Consider the following 12,188-nt stretch of genomic DNA (forward strand, 5'->3'; position numbering starts at 1 on the left):
ATCTACCATTTAGGATTTGTTATGAACCATTTAGGATTTGTTATGAAAATATTGTAAAAATGTTGTGAACATAACATTTCTCATAATTCTACTGAGAGATAGCTCGCTGCTATAATTTAGGGAAGGTAGTTTTTCCGCACCCTTATCACTCCGCAACATTGATCACTAAAAAAGTGCATACATTCTCGACAAAGAGATAAGCTCTAAGCTACTATATAAAAAATTATGCCCCCTCCTAAAAGGGTATGTAAAAATCACAATTCTCAGTCTCTAATACTTCTAGAGTTCTTAGAAATTTTGTGAAGTACTGATTTAATCATCGAAGGATTGTCGGCCAATAAGTCAACCCCACACAGATACTCTTTGAGAATGTGTTTATCTTTACAGGCCTTTTGATGCTATCCATTTGGACCATCAGCTTACCGACTATTTTTTATTATGCATCATCAAATACCGAAATATATGAATAAAGGTCATGAGAATTGTGTGTAGTTTATCAAGGTCAATGGACCAAAATGGACGTTTGTGATCAAGATTCACCTACTACCGCAGTTGTGAGACTACATAACTTTGGTTTTGTGCACTTCCTCTCCTATTCGTAATTTACACTTGGCTTGTATTTATCCTCCACGAATGCCGACACCAAATGAGTCAAAAAAAATTTTAAAAAAAATTCTAATAGGTGTGTTTGGATGGGACCGGGTGTGTCAAAAGTTTAAATCCAATTGAAGCTCCAAAAGTTATTGTCCAAGTTGTTTTCGAAATCCTAGTAACGGGGCTATGACTTATTATTATGAGTGCTACTGCCCCAAATCCACTAACCCAAACTGTGACACGAACACGAGTCCTCTAAAAAAAAAAAAAAAAACTGTGACACGAGGAAACGTACCTATGAGTTATATATTTATATATAGGTAAAACCAGACCATCTTAGTGCGTTAAACCTAATGATGGCTCTGGTGGCTGTGGGTTGATCCAGTTGTTGAAAGCCAATAGCTTTTGCATTTTAGTTTCACAAATAAATACAAAATTTTCAGATATCTATAACATGTCAAAGAATAAAACACTTCCAAATTCTCTTTTTAACTATGGAGAGAGATTGAGAAACTATATTGATGTATGAAACGTGGGTGGGGTTGAGACTTGGGGCTCAATCTCAATCCCTTTCTTTCTTTGGTTACTAGACCATTTACTTGAATTTGATAATGTTTAGCGTGATTTTAGGTTGTGCCATAGTGTATCTCTAGGTATCAGTAGGTGGGTTCAAGTGTATATAGAGAAGTAGATGATTGAGCTTATTAAACAATTGTTTTGCAAAAGGTTCAGATGTTCAAAATAGTTAATTCAAAAGTTTGATTCTCTAACTTATTGTAAATGATCATGCTGATTTATCTTCAGGTGAAGCCTATTTTTGTAACTTCGTTGGTGTTTAATCTGCAATGAAATCAAAGACAATGGTTGCAGTGGAGAGGCCCGTGGTAAGGGTTGATGGATTGGGGTTTGAAATCATAGTTATCCTCTTGCAAATTCTGGGTTTGGGAGTAAGAACTGAAGAACCGTGTAGAAACAAAAAAAAAAAAAAAAGAATTTCTGAAACGTTAAAGGAATGGTAAGAAAATTAAAAGAAAAAATAAAGAAAGGGAAAAAATTGTTAAAGAAAAGAAAGGTATTTTTAATTAAAAGTTGATGCAACTTATTTTGCCATACTCTAATTTTTACAAGTAATCATTATATTTAATTTTTTAATATTAGACATGCCAACTACAAACGGTTTGCCATGGATGTATTTTCTGTTAGTGAGGTAATGATAGGAACCAAATTGACTGCGAGTAAAAAATAACAAAGACTAAATTGATTACTTTCAAAATATATAGATCAAATTGATTGTACCTTCAAAATGTAAGGACCAAAATAATGTTTTCACCAAAAATATATCAGAAGTACATCCTAATGGAAAAGGATAGTAAAACAACTGATTTTATTGATTTTTTTAAGGAAGAATTCAAAATATCTATGAAGTGACATGTTTGATAAGATCCTATCATTTACAAATGACAAAAATGAAGAATAAATGACAAACATTTGTTAATAAATATTTATATGGTTGTAACTAGGGTGCACATATACTTAATTTTTGCTTTAATACCCTTATCCGATATGTATTGTACCAAATACCTTGCATATATGTCCCATTCCGTTTTTTTTAATAAAAGAAATGACAATACGTCTAGGATATGCATGTAATACGACTTGGATATGGTTGAAATCCAACACCTTAATAGTGAAAAATAGCCCAAACTTGTATGAATTTTTTTTTATTTTTTTTATTTATATATATAGTTTTTAATGTTTTATTTATTTATTTTTATTTTTTTTATACCAGATAGAATTTTACTCTATTCTAATTTAAGTGTAAACTTAGACACTTATGTTTTTAATGTTAAACTTGAACACTTAAATCTTTGATATTCTATGTGTTATGGCCATTAATTAAGTTGTTTATCCACTACTCTTAAATTAATATATACTTAACAATATATAAAAAAAACTTATCAAAAAAAAAAAAAATATATAAAAACATATATTGAATAAGTAAATTAGTGCACATATTCCCGCAGTATAGTATCCTATTTTTTCAAAAACCACCATATCTCCATATCTCATATCGTATCCTACCAGTACCCATACTTTTGCATGTTAGGTTGTGAATCAGATAACTTGCTTTTGTCACTACTTCAGTCCTCACAAGCGGTTGCTTGAGTTTTCTCTCAATTTGAAGATGTTTCGACTCTTTTACGCTGAAATATATGTATCCTTCAAAAATTAATAAAGGACAAGAATGTTGCTAAACGTACGGCCCAACCTATTGTCAAATAATTAATGGGGTAGGAGTAGATTCCTCCACATGCCCGAAACTTCTCATTAGCTTCTTCCACATCCTGCAAAAAAGGTGCAGAGCAATCTCTGGTTTGATCTCACTGTTTGCACTTAATTGGATTTTCTTAATTATTAGTTTAGGTCAGAACCATTTAGCATGTGTTTGGCATTACGATTTTACTATAAATTGCGTTATTTCAAACGTCAAATATTGCGTTTTGAAACTAAGGTGCGGGATAACTTTTTGAAAAATTTCATTCAAAACGCAAATCACTCTATACATTTTAAAGTTAGAATACCTAAAACACCCTCAAGTTTTTGCTAAATGACAAAAACACCAGCTAGCAAATAACCTCACTGGTCACCCTCAAGCTACCATGACACCGCCCCCCTTGCTTCCAAAAAAAAAAGTTCAAGGTTAATGTAATTTTAGCAACTTACCTAATCTGCACCATCATATAGTTGCAGATAGCACTATCTTTTGCTTGCATATGAATCTGGGTAGGCACTTGCTAAATAAGCAGTCTTCACACTTTTCTTAGCTCATCTCCTTTAAATCTCCAGCATCCTAATTCTTCTACCTTTTTTCTTCCAGTTCTTCCAGTTCTTCTTTCTTTACTTCTTGTTTTCTTCCGTCATTGTTATGAAGTAGAGAGAGTGACTTTTTGATTTTACCAAGCAACATTTATCAATTACCCATCATACCTCCACCATGTGTGTGGTTGAAACTAGAATTGTCAAATTTTAGAGTCCCTAGGTGGTCAGGTAATGGTATGGCTCATAAACTCTTTTATGACTTTTCTTTTTCATCTTTATTTGTTAAATGAACATAACAAACTATTATTGTGGAGTGTGGGGTAAGGGTTGGGGTTCAAGTTTCCAGGACGGAGCTTCATACACATATACACTTAGATTAGGCTAGAGTAGAAATTCTATCTTGTATATATATAAAAAAAAATAGTGGACAAACCAAACGATAAGTCCTTTTTGGTAATTTGCACCGACAACAATTTTAGATTAATGTTATTCACAAAGTTTGCCAAACGTGTTATTTTGATTTTTAAAATTGTGCTTTCAAAATGTTTATTTTAAAAACGCTATTTTGGAAAACACACATTTTCAAACAACTTATCCAAACGGATCTTTAATCTGCACGAACTTTTTGTTCACACCGATACATGTAACAAATGAAAGAGAGAACTTGGAATCCAAGTTCTCTTCATTGGAGAGAACGGAAAATGTTACTGAACAATAAGAATTAGCAAACAATTACTAGTTAAGGTTTTAGATACAAAGGAAACTACAGGTGTAGGCAGCCTAGCCAAAAAGTAAAACAGGGAAAACGTCGGTATAAGATTTCTTCTAAATCATTTTAGATACAATTAAGTCCTTTATAGAATGGTCTTAAGAGGGTGTACCGTGTACATGTAAAATCCTTAAAATATAATCTTGAGCCCCACTTCACATTCTCTGGGCTGTCCAACAAACCTTGAGGCCTAAGGCAATATGTTTAAATGAAGCTTTTTTATTACTGCTTAAATAATATTTAACTAGTTTTTAATGTCATAATTTTTTTATAACAAAAATCCATTATTTTTATCTTGTAATATGCTTTTTTTTTTGGTTGAAGAAATGCTAAAGCTATAACAAATTTGACTACAAAAAACTTACAAACAAGGTATCAATGAATGTGATTAGTGACACTTTAAGAAAATAATAAACAAGTATTAGAATGAATGATGTTAAAGATATTACAATTTTTACAACATGCAGCTTATAGAAATGTATCACCAATTATAAAAATTAATTTAAAAATGCATTTAGGTTGTTGATGTTCACAAATCATATTAATTATCACTTCAATTTGTAAAGGTTCTAAACTAAAATTTATAGTATTTCTAGCATTTTCTCATTTGAATTATTTTTTGTGATTAGTGACCCATATTTGTTAGTCCTATGTATTTAAATTTGTATTATCCCTAGCATTACTAAATTTTTTGGGACTTCTTAAAAGTAAAGGAAAAATGTAAAACTAATTTTTTCCTTATATCTCAAAAAAAAAAAAAAAATCTTTAAAATATATTTCAATTTTTACCCCAAAATTTGGGGCCTTTCTCTAATATAGAGCCTTAGGTGATGCCTAAGTGGCCTAAGCCTAGGGCCGCCCTGACATTCCCCATTCCCAAGTGGAAGAAAGTAGCTATCGCTGCCTCTTATCTCAACACATTCCCTCAGGACCTCGACTATAAATATGGGATTGTTATTTCTTGGCTTCCCATCTCACAGCCTACCTCATTCTCATATATATTCTTCTGCTTCTTATTACTGAAGTCCCATTTTCATAGTATCTTCCTAGCTAGTGTTAAGAAACTTGGTCCCTTAAGACATGGGATTTGCACTCAAAAACCAGGTCTTTCTTCTTTGTGTCATGGTACTCTTGCTTGCAGTACTGTGTTACCCTCAAGACACTTTTACCCACTCAAGAGCAACCTATTATGGTAGCCCTGATTGCTATGGGACTGCAAGTACGTGCATTAATTTGTTACGTCTAGATATTATGTAAATGTGTGTGTTGGACTTCTATTCTTTTTCTAAACAGATTTCTATTGATTTTTGCTCGTGAGAGAGAGAGAGCAAGAAATTAAAAACTGTTTATTTTATCATGCTATTGTTGAACTCATAATATATATGGTGATATAGGTGGAGCTTGTGGCTTTCGCGAGTTTGGAAGGACTATCAATGATGGCAACGTGGCTGGAGTGTCTAAGCTGTTTAGGAATGGAACTGGTTGTGGTACATGCTATCAGGTAAAATTGAAGCCGCTTAATTATCTTATAAAATTTATTTATAAATACGATGGAATTTCAACTTAGAAAGATGTAATTATTTTTTGTTTATTATTTAACTACAAGAGACAGTAGAGAACTAAACTATCTAACGTTCCCCGTACGATTATTATATGAAGTTCAAGGGCAATAATTGTGTTAGGCACTAATAAGAAAGTGACTCCTTTGCTGTAGTATCCATAATCATACTCGTAATTGTTTGTGAATGAATCATCAGGTTAGGTGCAAAACACCAGAAATTTGCGCTGATGAAGGGGTGAACATAGTGGTGACTGACCATGGTGAAGGAGACAGAACTGACTTCATCCTCAGCCCAAGAGCCTATTCAAAGTTGGCACGTCCCAACGATGTTTCGAAGTTGTTTTCTTACGGTGTGGTTGAAATAGAATACCGAAGAATCTCATGCAAATACTCTGGTTACAACCTCATGTTTAAGGTCCATGAGAATAGCAAATATCCTCACTACCTATCTATAGTATTACTGTACGTTGGTGGACAAAACGACATCACTGCCATTGAATTGTGGCAGGTACGTTTACTTCAAAAAGAGTGATGTTAAGAATATAACAAATTTTATTTCTTTATTTGATTAATTAACTTCATGTAACAGTTTATTGGTTTATTATTTGAAAGTTGATAAAGGTACAGGTTTATCTAAAATAAAAAATGAACCTTTTCAAAAACTATACACATGTAAGTAAACTAAAAATCTAATCCTTTGAGATTTTAATAAATTAGTTTTATATTAATCCTTTTTAAGTGCTATTAATATAGTATTATTTGGTTATTAGCATTCAAAAGGTAATAATGAAACTATGAAATATAGCTAAAATGGTGTACATATATAAAATTATTAAAAGGCTAATACTTCTTGTGCAAATAGGACACACGACTTGAAATAACTCAAATAATATTAATGACTTTAAGTCGTGATTTCAGTTATTTTGGATAGTATGTGTACGCACACATTATATGTAATAAATACTGCCATTATTAAAATGATGGATCTTGTTGGTTTATGGTGCAGGATGGTTGGCAGCAATGGAGGGCCATGCGCAGGGCCTACGGGGCAGTGTGGGATATGGTTAACATGCCAAGAGGTTCAACCAAATTGAGGTTCCAAGTGTGTGGCAACTCGGGTATAACGTGGGTTCAGTCGAAAAATGTTCTGCCTAGTGATTGGAAGGCTGGGGTTGCTTATGACTCGTTCATTCAGCTCATTTGAAGCTCTCTTTTTTAGATTCCAAAGTGTGATAAATAATGGAGCAGTTTGATAATGACTTCTTTTTAGTAACTATGGTACGGTATTGGAAGCTTTCTCAGCACAAGTGCTAGCTCTTAATTTGCGTTGCTCCATAAATAATAGGATGGTTGTTCATTAGATTCCAACATTAATATATGTTTGGAACAGTTTGTTAATCATTTCCTTTTAGTTACTAGTCTGGGGATTGTATTGTATATATGCTTTGTCAGCACAAGTGCTCTAAGTATTGCTATGGACTAGTTATAAAATATAAATAAAGCTTCACTTTGGAAATACTTTGGCTATTCCTTATATGTACAAATCAGGAGTGGAACTACAAATTAATAAATTATGCAACTTGATGGAGGTGTGTGATTTCATTCATACTACGTCGTAGTGACTCATTAGTACTAAAATGTGACTCCTACGATTTCTCTACTTTATATACCATTTGGTGCTGCCATCAAGAATGACATTTCGTTTCAACTTTCAAAGAACATGCTTTGGTCAATTATTTGGCCACTCAACACTCTTTAAATGCTTTGCAGCCCGGGTAGATTTTCCTTATCCGAAATCATTCATATACAATTCCTTTTCCAAGTCCAAATATTCCAACATCAATGCTTGCATGAATGCATGCTACATCCAAAAACCTTCAAGGTCAAAAGTTTTAATTAGTCCAAAATCCAAAAGTTGTAATATTTATCTATGATACGTGCCGTTAACCAAAATCCACCATTTATAATAAATATTACAACCACTCTCACAAACAAAAATTAAATACAAAATCTAATATAGCCAAAGTTGCCCTCCCATTAACACACCAGAGCCTTAGTCTCTTTTTAATGTAGCGGAATACCTATGAGAAATAGAACAAGAATATTTCAAGATGCAAGAAACAAAAACATTTACTTTTAAGAGATAACTTCGAATCCACAAGAGTTTTTGAATTAACAAAGAGAAAGAGGTCTAGAATCCACCACTAAATAATAGAGAAAAACACTTATTTTTATTAAAGTGAAAGTGAGGCATAGAGACCTATTAAAAGGCTTTGTGAAACTTAACATGCAAGAAAATATGTTCTAAAATAAATCCTAATTAATATCTAACCATAATTTGACCTAAAAAGCATTAAAAACACTTTACAACAAAATGTAATTTTGGTAAGGAAAGTTTCATTCAAGAGAGTCAATTTTGTACCGGAGATCGTTTCGGTTTGGTTAGTGAAACGATATATTTCGGTACCGGTCAATATCGGTGTACCGTTTTGGGTTACCGTTAAATATAATAATAATTTTTTCATTGATGTTTAAACAAATAATTTTAAATAAATAAATAAATATATATATACACACACACACACACAAAACAAACTTTTACAATACCAATCTTAATCTTTTAGTAATTATTACATTGATGTTTAATATAGTTTCATTTTTTTTTTTTAAACCATTGGCTAATACATTAGGCAACGAACCCAACATTCTTTGCTTTAATATATATATATATATATATATATATATACCTATATCTAATTATAATGCTAGAGATACAAATTATTTTACAAATTGCTGATATGGTGAGTGATTTTTTTATTTTATTTTTGAGAATACTAAGTATTTTAACACACACACACATGGGGAGAAGGTTTTAAAGAAACTGACAGTGGTATATATCCAAAATGAAAAAGTGATATTAATTGTAGGTCTAGATGAAAACCAATAATAGGTTGACCACATCAACATTTTGTAAAAATATTGTAAAATAATTTGTGTATGTAGCATTACTTATATCTAATTGCTTCTTCCTTTGTTTGTATCACCTTGAGTTAATTTTCTTTCACACCTTTTTTTAATGCTCCACAGGCAGGCCTAATATATTGATAGCTCTTCCTCTTTTGTTTTCTTTTTTTCGCCTCCACATCACAAGCCTAGCCTAGTTACTTGACACCTACCTCCAATTTCCAAGAACGCTTTATCTTCACAAGTTAAACTTAACTTTTTATTTTTCCAATAAACTCAGCATCCATTTCAATACAAATGTTCTCAAGGCCTTCAGTGGTCAATTTAATGCTTGAACCTCTCTTAACTGAATGTAAGAACCTGATTCAGACATTCCCTAACTCCTCGGTGGCGCACGTGTTCAGGGAGGCAAGTGGTTGTGCTAACCGACTAGCAAGGATGGGAGCTGAACTTGATTTAACCGATTTTCTTTTTTTGTTTAACCCACTGGATATGCTGGCTAGAGATAAAGCTGGCCTTGTTTGTTGTAGGAGACTTATTGCTATTTAGTTAATTCCAAGCGTCGTTTACAAAAAAAAAAAAAAAAAAGTTTTCAAAGTTCATTTATTTATTTATTTTCACTTTTGATTAATCTCCTTTAAGTTTCACCTCACCTCTCTCTCTAGTTTCATCTCCTTTCTCAAGGAGGCATAACCAACCAGCTACTTGTTGGCGTTGCCTCTCACCGTTAGTGTTAAGGGAAGAACATATGAAGAAGGTAGAAAGTATAAATGAGCGTGATGAGAAGTGGAGAGAAGCGTTTGTGTGTATAAGTTTGAATCGATCTGGTATTTATTTTCTGGCCAAAATTCAGTATATATGCCGATAAGGCCGAAATGACTCCGGTATGTCCAATATTTTAACTGGTACAAAATACGCTCGTTTTTGTGCCAGCCTAGTCTCTAGTACAGTATATACTAGCTATACCGGCTGGTATGGTACGAAATGGACTCCCTTGGTTTCATCATCAAAAGTCCTAATTTTCGTCGCCAATGACTTTTGGCTATGAAATTGGTTTCGTCGCATATACCACATCACCAAAAGTCCTGGCTACGAAAAATTTCATCACCAAAAGGTCCAACCATTTTTTGAAAAAAAATTTTGATGACAAAATTATTTCGTCACCTAATGTTATCCTCGCTTAATACATTATTCAGTGATGAAATAGTTTCTTCACCAAATGTACACCTAAAATCAAGCAAATAAAAAACCTAAACCTAAAATTCCAAAAATTACAATTAAAAATCAAAATTAATAAATAGCAAAAATCAAATTACAAATTTTGTCATACATTAGACCCCTCCACTTGAAAAAAAAAATCCTCGAGTTAATAGTTGAGATATAAAATCTTTTATACCAAGCGAATAAATACTTTTGAGTACTTCATCTTCTTAGTCTTCTTTAAAACCTAAAAGTCATCAATTGATCAACTTGAACTTCAAACCCAATAAAGAGTTAACGATTGCATCAAACCTTTCAAACCTAATAAAATCAATAAACTTTGGTTCGATACCTTCCACCAAAATTATGGAAGCTCAACTCATGCAATCAACTAGTTTGACTACATTAAGATCTTTAACAATTTTAAGTTTAATTTCTTCCTTAATAGTCTCTACCTTCTTGACTTCAAGATATTTCTTTATAATAGGATCTTCATTAATCTCCTCCAAAATCTCAATTTCCTTATCTTTTTTTATAATGAGATCTTCACGAGATTCCTCATAAACTGATATATTTTCTTTAGAAATTGCATGCATCTTGTCAACCCTCAAACCCTTTTCTTTTCTTGACACATGGAATTGGATGTCATAATTTTGGTTTTATGGTTGGCCTTTCATGTTTTGAACATATTCCTCTTCATATGAATATATATAGATCTATAATTCACACTTGTATAATCTAGTATATCTTAATAATAATTGTGAAAACCATAAATCAATTAACACTTTTTCATTCTTTGCTAAGAGTGAATTGGATGTTTACCTCAATGCTTTATATCAATTTGAATGTCTTTCCACTATTCCTCTACTTCATCATCTAATTATTAAATGCAAGTCGTGATCTTTCTTCATCACAAATCTTCCAAAAATTAAATACCCTTCCAAATCAAAAAGTCAATCAATAAATTCCAACTTACTCATCATCCCATCAAAAAATAGAATGTACTTGTATTTAGGAGTGTGTCTTTGAGTATATTGATCCGTGTTGTCATGGGAGGATTTCCTAGTAAGAGGGGTAGTGACTAGTGGCTATAGTTCGCGTAATACTTGTTAGACATCTTACTAAAGTTGAAGGAATTCATTTCTAAGAACTTATGCTTTAACCAAAATTTACAATTAAAAATCAAATTTAATAAATAACAAAAAAACGTGGCCTAAGACCCACGTGTTTTGTAGTGTATCTTCCATCCCTTAAACAAAACAAAGTTACTCCTTGCGTTGTACATGCCAATATATATGGCTTCAAAGCTTATCCTTTGGTGATTAAGGAACACATTTCTTTATATATATAGAGAAGGAACACCTTTCTTTTGACAAGGAATAAACTCTTCTTATACACATAGAAATTTCAAATAATTAATCAAGTTAAATTAAATTCTAAACTATTCATGAGCTGGACTTAACAATTCTCCACCTCCAGCTCATGAGGTTTCTTCACTTGTGCCTCTTTAGATATTCTCTTTGCCGACTTTGTGGGTAGAGCCGTAGAGGTCCCCCGGCCCACACCTAGTCCTCAACAAAACATAGGCTCAATAATGGAGTTCAAGCAATGCTTGAACTTCTTACACGATCGAACTTAGCTCCACAAATGTAACTTTCTTTTACTCATGATTACCTTTCATTTGTCATTTGTGGTGTTCTAACCAGAGACTTCTTTTTGTCTTTGCTCCATTTTTTGTCTTTGCTCCATCATTTGTTTCACTTCAGCTCTCACACCAACCAACTAGTACGGATTTTGAAACTTTTCTCTCATTCCATCACCACCTACAGCACAATATTGCATGCGCTGATGAAGTGGTGACTGACTATGGTGACGGTGACAAAACAGGAATCATTCTCAGCCCTAGTGCCTATGCAAGGTTAATTGGCACGTCACAATGTGGCTTTGGAGTTTTTTTCTTACGGTGTGATTGATGTTGATTACAGAAGGATTGCATGCAAATACCCTAATTATAACTTAGAACCTAACCTACTGTACAAGTCCATGAGAATAGCAATTATCCTCACTACCTAGCTAGCTATATATAGTGGTTATATATATGTTGCTGGACAAAACAACATCCAGTAATACTAGAAATCTTCTAATTTTATTACATAAATCTTATAAACATGTCACCAATCACAAAAAAAAAAAAAAATTTCAAACATTTATTTATTAGGCTATTAAAGTCTGCAAATTAATCATTTTATAGTCGTTCTAAGTCTCTTAACACTTTCTATG

General features: G+C 32.5%; 1 protein-coding gene across 1 annotated transcript; it reads left to right on the plus strand.

The window, feature by feature from the left end:
* Positions 1-5,154: 5,154 nt before the first annotated feature.
* On the plus strand, positions 5,155-7,260 carry LOC142612932 (expansin-like B1). The gene is made up of 4 exons (XM_075785105.1): positions 5,155-5,402; positions 5,578-5,684; positions 5,941-6,252; positions 6,751-7,260. Exons 1-4 carry the CDS (start codon positions 5,264-5,266, stop codon positions 6,946-6,948), a joined length of 756 nt encoding a protein of 251 aa, XP_075641220.1. The 5' UTR covers positions 5,155-5,263; the 3' UTR covers positions 6,949-7,260.
* Positions 7,261-12,188: the final 4,928 nt, after the last annotated feature.

The sequence above is a fragment of the Castanea sativa genome, chromosome 10, assembly GCF_040712315.1.
Source record: "Castanea sativa cultivar Marrone di Chiusa Pesio chromosome 10, ASM4071231v1".
In the NCBI taxonomy this organism is placed as follows: domain Eukaryota; kingdom Viridiplantae; phylum Streptophyta; class Magnoliopsida; order Fagales; family Fagaceae; genus Castanea; species Castanea sativa.

Excerpts from the sequence above, each read along its gene's own strand:
- LOC142612932 (XM_075785105.1), top strand. The coding sequence starts at position 5,264 with ATGGGATTTGCACTCAAAAACCAGGTCTTTCTTCTTTGTGTCATGGTA. Across the intron at positions 5,403-5,577 it reads TGATTGCTATGGGACTGCAA|GTGGAGCTTGTGGCTTTCGC; the intron begins GTACGTGCATTA and ends ATGGTGATATAG. Across the intron at positions 5,685-5,940 it reads GTTGTGGTACATGCTATCAG|GTTAGGTGCAAAACACCAGA; the intron begins GTAAAATTGAAG and ends ATGAATCATCAG.